General features: G+C 59.6%; 1 protein-coding gene across 1 annotated transcript; it reads left to right on the forward strand.

Moving 5' to 3' along the window:
- The first annotated feature begins 2,398 nt into the window (after positions 1–2,398).
- Positions 2,399–13,903, forward strand: LOC136355221 (uncharacterized). Its single transcript, XM_066307615.1, has 2 exons — positions 2,399–2,962; positions 13,874–13,903. Exons 1-2 carry the CDS (start codon positions 2,399–2,401, stop codon positions 13,901–13,903), a joined length of 594 nt encoding a protein of 197 aa, XP_066163712.1.
- Positions 13,904–14,204: the final 301 nt, after the last annotated feature.

Here is a 14,204-nt window from a genome sequence, read left to right on the forward strand (position 1 = left end):
ACTTGAGCAGCGCGCGAATCTGGGTGAGCAGATTGGTCTCGCCCGGAGATACGGTAACGCCGCTTCGGTCGGCGAGCGTAATTAACGCGCGCACGATACAATCCATTTCGATTGCCACAACCGCATATCCACTTCATGCGCCGTAAGCGGGCGAATGGGATTAGTGGAAGCGTGGGCACGGGAAACGAGGGAGCGAGATAGCGAGATACGAGGGAGCGAGGTAGTGGGCGCGAGAAACGAGGAGCCAGGCCCAGCGATGGCAAGGGTATAAAAGCATCGAGAAAAGGATTTGCTTCCTTCCTTTCGCCATTGTTCCTCTTGCCTTCGCCGCCTGAGCTCTAACTCTTTCTCTGCCACGCCCTACTTTCGCCACACGCGCTCGTTCTCAATCATCTCTTCCTCCACCGCCATGGCACGGGGCTCTGCTCTGCTCGACGGCAGTGTACTACCGCCTTCCCGCATCGTGAGCGAGAGGCACGCCGGACTGCCGCGCCGCTTTATGCCGGAGTCCGCCACCGGTCGGGAGATAGTGATGCTGGGCGAGGGGCGCCCGGCACCAGACTACCCGGGGCGGTCCATCTTCTTCCTCCCCTTCGCAATGGCTGGGCTGGTCCCGCCATTTTCTTCTTTCTTCATGGATGTCCTGGAGTTCTACGATCTCCAGATGGCGCACCTCACCCCCAATGCGGTGATGACATTGGCCATCTTCGCGCACCTGTGCGAGATGTTCATTGGGGTGCGCCCCTCTCTTCAGCTGTTCCGGTGGTTCTTCACCGTGCAGTCGGTGTCACCGCCGTCGGTGGTTGGCGGCTGCTACTTCCAGCCGCGGGGGCCGGTGTTGAACCGCTACATCCCCTGCGTCCTCCGCAAGAAGTGGGACGACTGGAAGAGCGACTGGTTCTACACCCCCCTCGCCAACGAAGCGCGCCTCCGACTTCCAAGCCAGCCCCCGGCGCAGGTCTCCAGCTGGCGGGCGCCGGTAGATCTGGGGGAGGACTACGACGCCGTCCTCGACCGCCTGGCGGGCCTGCGATCCCAGGGGCTCACCGGGGCCATGGTGTACGGCGATTACCTCCGTCGCCGGATTGCGCCGCTCCAACGGCGCGCCCGGAGCGCCTGGGAGTACACTGGGCCTGAAGACTACATGCGGACCCACCAGGGAGCCAGATGGGATTGGGCTCCCGAGGACTTCAAGATCGTGGTCCAAAGGGTGCTGAATCTTAGCTCCGTGGAGGCGTCTCGCATTCCTCAGGAGATCCTCCCCCTCTGCAGCGATCCCGACCGCGCCTCCATTCTAACCATTATGATGGGGGTCGGGGCCTCAGAGGAGAGAGCCCCTAAGGGCCACGACGGCGCGGGCGAGCGCCGCCGGGGGTAACAATCTGCCCCAGGAGGGGGTCGTGCTTCTGGGCCCCGCGTCGGGGGCTCGGGGAGCAGCCGCCCTGCCGACGCCCAGGGGAAGAGGAAGTTGGGAGGAACACCTCCCCCATCTCCTCCCCGAGGGGGCGGGGCGGCGCGTGCCAGCAGTCGGCGCCCGGAGGGGGCCGCGCCGACGTCGCAGCCCGAGGGGGAGCGCAAGAAGAAACGGCTCCGCAAGACGGGGGAGACGGAACCATGCCGGGGAAACCTGATTTCCCCTCCAAGGTGGTCATTCAACCGACCCCCTCGCAGGTTCGTCTCACTCTCATTGCAACCATCTTTCTCCCAAAAGGAAGTTTTTTCTTACTCATTTTGTTCGTCTTCTGGTTTTTTCTTCTGCTTCAGCGATGTCCCGTCGCATTCCTCCCGCCACCCCAAGTCCGGCCAGTCCGAGGCCGAAGATCCTGCGGCCGCGGAGGAGCGGAGGCGAGAATCTGACCGGCGTGAAGCCGCAGACCGCCTTCGGGAAGCTGAAGAGGCCGCCCGGGAGGCCGCCCGGATTCGCCAAGCGGAGGAAGCTGCTCGGGAGGAGGCCGCCCGGGCTGAGGAAGCCGCTAAGGAGGAGGCCGCCCGGGCTCGCCAGGCTGAGGCAACAGCTGCTGCTGGCGCGTCAACTGGGCCCACTCCTTCGGGCAACCCTCAGGCGACAGCCTCCGGGGAGGCTCGCGACGAGGCCGCGGGCACATCGCCTGGGCCCACCTCCCCGGGCGACGCCCAGGATCAAACGGGTCCGGGGGACATCCCCGAGCCCAGCACGTCCTCCGGGGGGCCGAGCCGCATCGCCTTCTCTCCAAGGCGGCTCTTCTCCTCATCTTCCGTCGCCCCGCTGAGCGCCGAGCCCATTCTGCAGGCCTTGGCCGCCGCAAACACCGCGGTGCTAGATGGGTTCAGCGCCCAAGTGGAGGCCCTGCGCGCGGAACGAGCGGAGCTCGAGGCCGCATGGGCACGCGTTGAGGAGGGGCGGCGCTCGGTGGACGCCATGGTGGAGGTGGGCCGTAAAGCTCACCGCCGTCACGTCTCGGAGTTTGAAGCCCGGAAGGCGGCGCTGACGGAGATCGCTCGTGAGGTGGAGGAGGAGCGAGCGGCCACCCTCATCGCTACCACCACGATGATTGAGGCACAAGACGCCCTCCGCCTTCAAAACGCCAGCCGGGAGGCGGAGCTGAAAGAAAAACTCGACGCCGCCCAGGGAGTTCTTGACTCCGCCGCTGCCCGAGAGCGGCGGGTAACAGAGGCTGAGGCGGCGTCCCGGCGGCGCGAGGAGTCCCTTGAGGCCCGTGCTATGGCGCTGGAAGAACACATCGGGACCGTGGGGAAAGGCTTGACGGACCGCGAGGCCGCCGCTGCTCTCCGGGAGGCGACGCTGGCGGCGCACGAGGCCGCCTGCGCCGAGGAGGAGTGCGCGCTCCGCCTCCGCGAGGACGCACTCGCTGAGCGGGAGCGAGCTCTCGAGGAGGCTGAGGCCACGACCAAATGGCTGGCGGACAGCCTGTCCCTTCGCGAGGCGGCGCAGGAGGAGCAGGCGCGCCGCAATCTTGAATGCGTCCGCGCCGAGAGAGCCGCACTGGAACAGCGGGCTGCTGACCTCGAGGCGCGGGAAAAGGAGCTGGACGCGAGGGCGCATATCGGTGGGGCGGCCGCGGGCGAAAACGACTTAGCCGCCCGCCTCGCAGCTGCCGAACACACCGTCGCCGATATGCAGCGAGCGCTGGACTCCTCCACCGGGGAGGCCGAGGCCCTTCGCTTGGCGGGCGAGATTGGGCCCGGCATGCTTTGGGATGCGGTCTCCCGCCTGAAGCGCGCCGGTCGGCAAGCGGGCCTCTGGAAAGGCCAGACGACGGTGCCCCCCACCAATCTGGAAGGCCTCGCTCCGCACCTCAACAGGATGGCCTGGGTTCTCGAACAACTCCCCGAGGAGCTTGAGAAGACCATCAAGTCATCCTCGAGGGACCTCGCGCGGGGAGCGGTCGAGCTCGTGCTGGCGAGTTACCAGGCCCGGGACCCCAACTTCTCTCCATGGATGGCGCTGGAGGAGTTCCCCCCCGGGACCGAGGACGATGCACGCGCGCGGGTCCGGGATGCCGCCAACCACATCGTCCAAAGCTTCGAGGGGTCGGCCCCTCGGCTCGCGTTCGCCCCCAGCTCCGATGAGGAGGGCGACGCCAGCGGTGAGGACGACGGTGGCGACGAGGCCGGCGACCCGGGCACATTGGAATGAGCCCCCAGGCCCCCGCCAATCTCCAATTTTTTCTTTTTCTTTCTTCTTTTTGTATAGATCAACTTAATCTGCAATCAAAAATGATGAAAAATTTCTTATGTTAACTTTATTTTGCTATGCATATGAGTTGAGGATGATTTGTGCCGTGGTCCTTTTGCATTTTAGCTTGATTTAAGGGCTCGTGCTCAAGTCCCGATCCTCAAATGGCTCGGGTCGGGGCTAGTGCCTGGGGAGATCCACATGTCGAGACTGGCCAGGCCGGGAACATGGTGACCGAGGGTTATGGGTGACCCGATTGTGGGTTTTTGCCGATTCCCCCCCGGAGTTCACCACGCCCCGGGGCACGGCTCGGTTCTGGGCCCCGCTTGGCGATTTTAGCTGACCGAACCGAGCCCCCGAGGGCAAGGTTGAGCACGAGTGACCTTATTTCAAGTTAAGATTCTTCAGAAGGAAAAACGGCACAGACACAACCTTTAGGAAATTGAAACTGCTTTTATTGAAATGCTGAAATAAGAAAAGTAAGGCTGTGCATGTGTGGTAGCCCCCGGCTAACCCTGCACACCCGAGGGGGGTGCGGGGTTAGCCCGAGCCCGAAACCTGACACCCGACCCCCCCCCCTCAGGGGTAGAAGCGACGAAGGTGTTCGATGTTCCACGGGTTTGACAGCTCAGTGCCGTCGCCCGTGGCCAGCCGTACGGAGCCCGGCCGGGGGACACCGATCACTCGATACGGACCCTCCCACATTGGTGAGAGCTTGCTCAGTCCAGCACGCGTTTGGACGCGGCGTAGGACGAGGTCGTCGACGCAGAGTGATCGGGCCCGGACGTGGCGCTGATGGTAGCGCCGCAGGCTCTGCTGGTAGCGCGTGGCTCGGAGGGCCGCGCGCCGCCTTCGTTCTTCCAAGTAGTCGAGGTCATCTCTACGAAGCTGATCTTGATCAGCCTCGCAGTACATGGTGGCCCGAGGAGACCTCAGGGTGAGCTCGGATGGGAGAACCGCTTCTGCGCCGTAGACGAGGAAGAAAGGCGTTTCCCCGGTCGCTCGGCTTGGTGTGGTTCGGTTTGCCCAGAGCACCGCTGGTAACTCCTCGATCCATGAATCGCCGTGCTTCTTGAGAATATTGAAGGTCTTGGTTTTAAGGCCTTTGAGGATTTCTGCATTGGCGCGCTCCACTTGGCCATTGCTTCTGGGGTGGGCAGGTGAGGCGAAGCAGAGCTTGATGCCCATGTCTTCGCAGTAGTCGCCGAAGAGTTCACTAGTGAATTGGGTGCCATTATCCGTAATAATACGGTTAGGCACTCCAAAACGGGCCGTGATGCCCTTAATGAATTTAAGAGCAGAGTGCTTATCGATCTTGACAACCGGATAAGCCTCGGGCCACTTAGTGAACTTGTCGATCGCAACATACAGATACTCAAACCCGCCCGGGGCCCGTTTGAACGGTCCCAGGATATCAAGCCCCCAGACAGCAAATGGCCATGACAGTGGTATGATCTGCAGGGCCTGGGCCGGCTGATGGATTTGCTTGGCGTGGAACTGACACGCTCTGCATCGCCGGACCAGATCGACTGCATCATTGAGAGCTGTCGGCCAATAAAATCCTTGACGAAAGGCCTTGCCAACCAGGGTGCGCGAGGCGGAATGGGCTCCGCACTCGCCCTCATGGATGTCAGCAAGAAGCTCAACGCCTTGTTCCTGAGGAATGCACTTCAGGAGGATTCCGTTAGCCGCGCGCCGATAGAGGGTCCCTTCTACCAACACGTAGCGTTTGGAAATGCGTTGTACGCGTTCACTCCCTTCGCGGTCCTCAGGTAGAGTCTTATCTGTGAGGTATGTTTGGATCTCAGAGATCCAAGCAATCAATCTAAGGGAGCTTGGAGCGCTCCCTTCAGGTCCCGAGGCCTGGACTCCGACGGGCCTCGGGGGCCGGTCAGGCGCATCCATCTCCCCTAAGGGGTCGGGTCGCGCCGACGGCTGGGAAAGCCTTTCTTCAAAGGCGCCCGGTGGGGTCTGGGCTCGCGAGGACGCGAGCCGTGAGAGTTCGTCGGCTATCATGTTATCCCGTCTGGGCACATGCCGAAGCTCTATCCCGTCAAAGTGGCGCTCCATACGCCGTACTTGGCGTACGTAGGCGTCCATCTGTGGGTCAGAGCACCGGTACTCCTTACAGACTTGGTTAACAACCAACTGAGAGTCGCCTAACACCAGGAGGCGGCGGATCCCCAGCCCGGCCGCCACTCTGAGTCCGGCAAGGAGTCCCTCGTACTCTGCCATATTATTGGTCGCTCGAAAGTCGAGGCGGACCAGGTATCTGAGGACGTCTCCGTTTGGAGAGGTCAACGTGACCCCCGCACCAGCGCCCTGGAGAGACAGAGAACCGTCGAACTGCATCACCCAGTGGGTGGTGCGAGGCAGCTGAGAGGGGTCCGTGCTGGCCTCGGGTATTGAGACGGTCTCTGGAGCCGGGGTCCACTCTGCCACAAAATCGGCGAGGGCCTGGCTCTTGATAGCGTGGCGTGGTTCAAAGTGCAGATCGAACTCAGAAAGCTCGATTGCCCATTTTACCACTCGTCCTGTACCCTCTCGATTATGCAAGATTTGCCCGAGGGGGTAAGACGTAACCACAGTGACCCGATGCGCCTGGAAATAATGGCGCAGTTTCCTCGAGGCCATCAGAATAGCGTAAAGCATCTTCTGGGCCTGAGGGTATCAGGTCTTGGCGTCCCGGAGGGCCTCACTAACAAAGTAGACAGGCCGCTGCACCTTTCGGTGGGGCCGACCCTCTTTGCTAGGGGCCGCATCCCCGGGGCGTTCTTCGTCCAAGTGGCCTCTCGGGGCGCACTCGTTTTCTGTGCCGATGACCTCGGGGTCGGAGGATGAAAGGGGCGGCCTTCCCTCAGTGGCCTCGGGGCCGTCCTGGGGGTCGGGGGCTCCTGGCATCGTCGGACAAGCGGGCAAAGGGCCTACTCCGGTCGTCAGGGGCCTCAGGCCTCCGTTCGGCTCGGGGGCCTCTTCTCCCTGCTCTTTCCCGGGTCGAGTCAGCACAGGGCTAGCCTCGGGGTCAAAGGGCGTTAAGTGCGGCCTTCCCGCAGTGGCCTTGGGGCCCTCCTGAGGGTCGGGGGCACCTAGCACCGTCTGACAAGCGGGCAGAGGGCCGACTCCGGTCGTCAGGGGCCGTAGGCCACCGTCCGACTCGGGGGCCTCTCCTCCCCGCTCGCTCCCGGGCCAAGTTAGCACAGAATGGGGGCGCACGAAATGAGGATTGTTTTCATCGCGCTCCACAACCAACGCTGCACTAACTACTTGGGGGGTCGCCGCTAAGTAAAGTAGCAGGGGCTCATTTGGCTCCGGGGCGACTAGAACCGGGGGAGAGCTGAGATATGCCTTTAACTGAGTGAGGGCATGTTCAGCTTCCTCCGTCCAAGTAAACGGCCCCGAGCGCTTGAGGAGCTTAAACAAGGGTAGCGCCTTCTCTCCCAGCCTTGATATGAAACGACTTAGGGCGGCCATGCAACCGGTGACGCATTGCACATCCCTAAGTTTGCTGGGGGGGCGCATACGCTCGATAGCTCGAATCTTCTCGGGGTTGGCCTCAATGCCTCGGGCAGAGACCAAGAACCCGAGAAGCTTGCCCGCAGGTACACCAAACACACACTTATCGGGGTTCAGCTTTATGCGGGCAGAGCGGAGGTTCTCAAAAGTTTCCGCTAGATCTGAAAGTAAAGTTTCTTGGTTGCGCGTTTTTACAACCAAGTCATCGACATAAGCCTCAACATTACGTCCTATTTGGCTACCCAAAGAAATTCGAGTAGTACGTTGAAAAGTAGGACCTGCATTCTTTAACCCGAAGGGCATTGATGTATAACAATAGGTTCCTACGGGGGTAATGAACGCAGTTTTTTCCTCATCCTCCCTAGCCATGCGAATCTGATGGTAACCAGAGTATGCATCTAGAAAACACAAAAGGTCGCACCCCGCAGTGGAGTCGACGATCTGATCTATGCGAGGCAGGGGGTAAGGATCCTTAGGACATGCCTTGTTAAGGTCGGTGTAGTCGATGCACATCCGAAGCTTGCCGTTCGCCTTGGGAACGACCACCGGGTTCGCCAGCCACTCCGGATGGATGACTTCACGGATGAATCCGGCCTCCAGAAGTCTCGCCACCTCCTCGCGGATGAAGGCTTGACGTTCCGGGGCCTGCCGCCGCACTTTCTGCCGGACCGGCCTTGCGCCCGGCCGCACGGCGAGACGGTGCTCAATCACCTCCCTGGGGACCCCGGGCATGTCCGCTGGTCTCCATGCGAAGACGTCAGGGTTTGCCCGCAGGAAGGAGACGAGCGCGTCTTCCTATTTGCCATCCAGAAGACCACCGATCCGTGTGGTCTTGGATGGGCCGTCGCCCAAGGCAACCTCCTTGACCGGGACCTCGTCGCATGTGGCAATCCGCTGCCTCGGGGCGGTGGGGGCGGAGGTGCCAAGCCTCTCGTCACCACCCTCGGGCTTGGTCGCAGCAGCGAGGTGGTCCGCGCGCTGCTCCATGCAAGCGAGCGCGACTTTAAGGTCGCCACGGACAGAGATGGGGCCACCGGGGCCCGGCATCTTCATCTGGAGGTAGGCGTAGTGGACCGCCGCCATAAACTTCACCAACGCGGGCCTCCCCAGGACCGCGTTGTAGGGCAGACTGAGGTCCGCCACATCGAAGTTCACCCGCTCCGTGCGGAAGTTGGCTGATCCACCAAAGGTGACCGGTAGGTCGATGTGACCTAATGGCCATGTGTGCCCCGGCGTCACACCGATAATCGGTTGGGACGGCTGGAGCACCATCCCCGGGGCCTTGATAGCATCAAAGGCCGCGGGGGAAAGGATGTTGAGAGCCGCTCCTCCATCTATGAGGACACGCCCCAACTTCACATTGCAGATAGTGGGGGAAACCACCATCGCAATCTGCCCTCCCCGGGCGACGCACGGTGGGTGGTCGGTCTGGTCAAAGGTGAGGGCCACCTCCGACCACCGCACCCGACGCGTCGCCTCATGAGTAGGGGCCGCAGCGAGAAGCTCTCGCCTCATGGCCTTAAAACTCCGGCGAGAAACGTGAGCACATGCTCCCCCGTCGACAGTGGCAATGGTGGCCCCAGGTTCCTGGAAACCTAGGTCATCATCACCGTCATCGACGTCAACGGCGGGGGCCTTCTGTTTGGCCTCACTTCGCCGTTTACCGGAGGGAACTGCCGCGGACTTGCCCTCACGGCGTTCCTGCCTCCTGTCCTCCTCCCACTTCCTCGTTCGCTCAGCCAAGTTTTTGACTGCGCGACAGTCCGCGAGATCGTGGAGGGAGGTGTTGTGGACGGAGCACCACTTGCTGGCTGGGCGCTCCCGGCTGGGAGTACCAGCCTCTTTCTTTTTGTCGCTCGCAGGCCTCCCCTTTCGAGTGGCCCGCGGAGCGCCCTCGACGGCGAGGACATGACCCTCGTCGCCGGAATGGACCGACCTTTTCTTCCTCCTCCTGTCACGCCGCCCTGTCTGAGCGGCGGATCCGGGGGCGGCCGAAGCTGCCAGACCGGAACCGGAGGGGTTCCAGGTCCAGGCCTCCTCCTTACGAGCCACTCGGTCCGCGAGCTGAAAAAGCTCTGCGGTAGTCTGGGGCTCTTTGGAGGCAATCTTTTCGAGCATGCGGTTGTGCCGCACACCCCCCCTGAACGCGTAGATCACCGCGTGTGCAGGGATGCAAGGTATAGTATTGCGGACTTGGCAGAAACGCTGAATGTACGAGCGAAGGGATTCATCATCCCCTCGCTGTACTGCGTGCAAGTCCGCTTCTTCACCTGGGCGTGGATAAGTGCCTTGAAAGTTCATGGTGAACTGCTGGCACAAATCCTCCCAGGAGTGGACCGACGCGGGTGGCAGGTTCATTAGCCAACCCCGCGCCTGTCCCTTCAGGGCCATGGGAAAGAAATTCGCCATGACTCTGTCGTCACCCCCAGCGGCCTCAATCCCGGTCGTATAGACCTGGAGAAACTCGGTGGGGTTGACACTTCCGTCATACTTCTCGGTGATGGTGGGCCGGAACCTTGGGGGCCAACGGACATTCCGAAGACTCGCCACAAAGGCTCTACAGCCGACACCACCAGCCGGGGGCATGGAGGGCTGGTCCTCACGTCCCTGTCGAGGTGACACTCTGGACGAAGAGGCGCCCTCCGTTGCGCGGGGAGTACGCCGGCTATTACGCCGACGCTCGATGTCGAGGCGGGCATCCGGCTCCCCATGCTGATCCTCCCGAGTCGAAGGTGTCGACGAGGGAGTGGCAGCCGAATGACGTGCAGCCGCCGCCGCTCGCCGCGCCCTCCGCCTTGATGACACGGAACCGGTGGTGGCGGCGCCGGAGGTCTTGGTGGTGGCGGACCGTCCACCAGCACCCAGGCGCTGCTGTGCCGTCATGACCAAGTTGGCCACGTCGTCCAGCCATCGCTGGGCTGGAGACTCCGGGTCAGGGACGACAGTCGGGTGACGTAGGAGCGCGCCAACAGCCTGAAGCGCGCCCTGAGGCGTGCTGCCGTCGCCGTAGACGAGGAGGCGACGCTCCCCATCTCGCCGTTCTCCTGCATCACCTGCGACTGGTGGTGCCACGGATTTGTCGACCCTCTCAAGCGCCTCCCCCTGCTTAGGGCTTTGGCGCGGAGGAGGTGGGGGAGTACGAGCTCGACGGCGTGGATTCGGCTCCCCGTCGTCGCCGCTCACACTCGGAGAGAGGTCGTGCGCTTTTCCTTGCTCGGCCATTAGGCTGAACAAGAAAAACTTGGCGCACACGGCAGAGTCTGAGAGCTCATGTCGCGACCGGGAAAATTGCCTTTTCCCGAACGCTAGTGTATTAATCCCCGTCCCAGGAAAAGCCGGGGTACACCACACAAACATGATATAAAAGACACATCTTTATTATATCGACAATATTTACATTATTACAAAGGCACTTAAGGCCTGACAATCAAAAATAAACAGCAGCGGACTAGCGGGCCTACGGCTCCATCTTCACAGGCGCTCAACTGGGGTATAAGCCAGGACTCCACCTAAGACATCTTCTCCAAAGCTTCTCTTACTGAAGAGGGGAAAGATTGAGCAAGAATGAGTACAACCACAGTACTCAGCAAGCCACACCGGCAGATGCATGATTAATGCAAGGGGGTACAAGGGGATAATAATATAGGGGTTAAGTTTTGCAGTAAACAGCATTTAAAAGTCACTTAGTTGCCCAAAGCCATTTTATAAAGACGATCCTAGAGCTATACAGTATTATTAATCACGGCCGTGAACCCTCACGAACCTGCCTTAACCCAAGGCCTACGATGATTCAGACCGAACTGGCAACCCGACCCTGGGTCCCAGCTCGTCCCAAGCCAACCCAGGCCAACCATTCCACATTTTAGTTGTTGAGCAAATTTTAAGAATTATAACACTGACTTGGGTACATTGCTCGGCTTGCCCATATCCGAGGGCTCGGCTATTCGAATAGATTTACTCTGATCAGAGGTGTACATCTTTACCCACAAGACACATCTTCCTCACGTGTAACCACGCGCCACATACCACCACGGTATACGGACGGAAGACGTGACATAGTTTCCAACCCATCCTAGCCTTAGACAAGAGTACCGACCCAATCCCACCTACGGCCGGGATACCCGGGACAGGCAGGCAGAACTGAGCCCCTAGCAGCAGGGCACCAACCCTCTGCCATATGACATCTCGACTACCGGGCCGCAGCTCGTGTAGCCTTCATTTGCCCTGGAGAATGTCCATCGACACCCGACTTCATCCATCTCCAATCCGTGTACTTTTGTTTAAGACTAGACTGAGCCACAAACTAAGCCTTACCCATTAGACATGTGGAAGTACGGTAGTGCTTTGCAACAGAGGCCCGAGCTTAATCCTTATAGTGGCCGGGGTGCTACTTCCCACAACTGGCATGCACCCAAACCCCACCGAAAACAGGTTTTAGGGGTTTTGAAAGAGGAAGAGAGGTGTGTGTCCAATTCCAACATAAGCCAACCATTCCAAAGTGTCCAAATGATATGAGAATTCCCAAAGTCTAAAGTTATAAAACCACCTAATGTTGCCTAATTAATCAGCGAAGCATCTACCTAAATTCATACTAGTGGAACCACGAATAGAGTACCCACTAGTTGGGGTTTTATTTATTCTAGGGTGAACAAGGTAATAATAACAATAGCAATGATAATGTCTTAACAAAGGTAAATAGGCATGGCTAAATAAAACAGTGATAACGCGGGAATTTAAATAAAGCGGTAATGCATTAATTTAAATCAAAATAATTTTATAAACTGGGATTCAATATGCTCAAGGATGATGTGACTTGCCTTGCTCGCTTTCCCAAACGCCGGCTTCGACTTCCACGAAGAGCGGATCTTCCGAAGCTGCAGCGTCTACACGACCAACGGAAAAGAAAAGGCTTTTACTCTAATAAACTCCACATAACAGCAGAAACAAAGCACAAAAATGGGTTCTTGACTTCTTAAGGAAAAATTAGAGACTTGAACGGTCCAATTCCGAGTTCAAATGGCCAAGATATGGCCATTTGAAGTTTATATGCTCTTTAAATGGATATTTACGAATTTCTTCATTTAAATTTTAATTAAAAACCGGGTTTATTGCGTCAGCCGAGGGAGAGGGCGCGCGGACCGGGTCCACGGGAGTGGGGCCCACGCGTCAGCCTCTCGGTCCACGGTGGACCGGGAGCACGCGGCTGGCGGCGGTCGGCGCCGTGGGTCCCACGCGTCAGCCGCACCCGCGGGCGCGGGCGGCTGACGGCCGGGCCCACTTGGCAGCCGCGAGGGCGCGCCCGAAGGCGGCCTCGCCGGCCCGGCCGACGGGAGCGGCGCACCCGCGCCCCGATGGTCGCCGCCGGCGACCAACGGCGCGGCGGAGCGGCACCCGAGAGAGAGGAGGGAAGGGGGAAACGAAGGGGACGGTCCACGGCTCACCCCGGGACAACGACGACGACGAGAACGGCGGACGGAGCGGAGGGAGACGGCGGCGCGGCTCGGGATGACGATGACGGCGGCGCTCCGACGGTCGGCGAGCGAAACGGAGGCGCGGACGAGGTCGACGGCGATGCGGCGATGCCGAGGGAGGTGGCGCCGAGCCGGGAGGAGGACCGGAGCGACGTCGGCGGCGAGCCGAAGGTCGGCGGCGACGGCGGAGAGAGAGGAGCACGGCGCGAGCACGGATCCGACGGCGAGAGCGAGCGGCGAGCGGCGGAAACGGAAGAGCGGAGCTCGGGGAGCAATTATATAGCACCGAGAGGGGGAGAACGCGGCCGGAGAGGAAGGAAACGGGCGCGGGGATCTCGGGCTCCATAGATGTCGCCGGCGAGGATTACGGGATGAATCCGGACGGATCCGAGGGAGAGAGAGAGGGGAAATCGGGGGAAACGGGAGAGGGAATCACGGGGAGTGATTCCCCTCTCTTTAATGCGCGCGGGGACGGCGGGATGCGGCGCAATCCGCGGCGGCGGCGGCGCTAGGGCACGGGCGCGGCCGCGGGCGCGGCGCGGGGTTGGGGATGACAGGTGGGTCCCACCCGTCAGCGAGAGTGGCGGGCGGGCCCGCCTGTCAGCGGCGCGCGCGCGCGGGGGAGCCGATGGGCCGCGGGGGAAGAGAGAGAGAGGGAGGGACTGGGCCGAGCCGGCCCAAGAAGGAAGGGGGGGAAAAGAGGACTTCTTTTAGGGTTTTTCTTTTTATAAAACCTTTTCAACTTTGTTTATTTCTTCTCAATTATTATTCGTGCTCTGAAAATTCCACTAAAATTTGAGGGCTCTTTTTAGACCAAGGAGAATTTAACAAAAATTCTCCGGGCCACATTTGAATTTTTCTTGCACGTATTTTAGTGTTTGCCAATTTCTTTTCGAATTTTAATTAATTCTATTATTCCTTTTAGAGAATGATTTTTAATTCGGGATGAATTTATCAGGACGTGACAAATCCACCCCCCTTACAAGAATCTCGTCCCCGAGATTCGAGGAGGCTAGCAAGAAGATAGGTTGGGCGGTCTTCTCTTCTTGTCTGACTTCTTCCGCTCCGTCTTCTTATAACAAACTTGCCTAGCACAACTTCTCCACTCTGGACTGCTTGGCTCGATCTCCTGTTGCAGATGGAATCTTCTCTTCACCTGACTTGTCCCTGGTTGAACCTTTAGCTGACTTCGACTGGGTTGCGGCACTTGAAGATGGGGCTTCAGTTCCAGAGCTTTGCATAGTTCATCTCTTTGGAGTCAACCTCATACAAGTTACCCACTTCATGTCATGCGTCGACATCAGCTTTGTCATTACTAGGATATCATGTTTGGCAACTTGCCCCTAACTGCCTCATATTAGCTTTCCTGGTCTCCGGGTGCTAGCTACTTCTGCTATTCGATTCGAGGGTCGATAACTTTGCCTTTGAATTATGCTTCCCAAGAGAACCAACTTATCCCACTTGATATACTTTGACGTCTTCCCAAATGGTTTTACTGTTGGACTTCTTATTGTCTGATCGTTATCCGGCCAAATTTTGAAGCT

Source organism: Oryza sativa, chromosome 1, assembly GCF_034140825.1.
Source record: "Oryza sativa Japonica Group chromosome 1, ASM3414082v1".
Lineage (NCBI taxonomy): Eukaryota > Viridiplantae > Streptophyta > Magnoliopsida > Poales > Poaceae > Oryza > Oryza sativa.

What these genes read in the sequence shown, in the direction of transcription:
- LOC136355221 (XM_066307615.1), top strand. Translation starts at nt 2,399, where the DNA reads ATGGTGGAGGTGGGCCGTAAAGCTCACCGCCGTCACGTCTCGGAGTTT. An exon ending in CGCGCCGCAATCTTGAATGC is followed by an intron (nt 2,963 to 13,873) that starts GTCCGCGCCGAG and finishes CGGCACTTGAAG; the next exon opens with ATGGGGCTTCAGTTCCAGAG.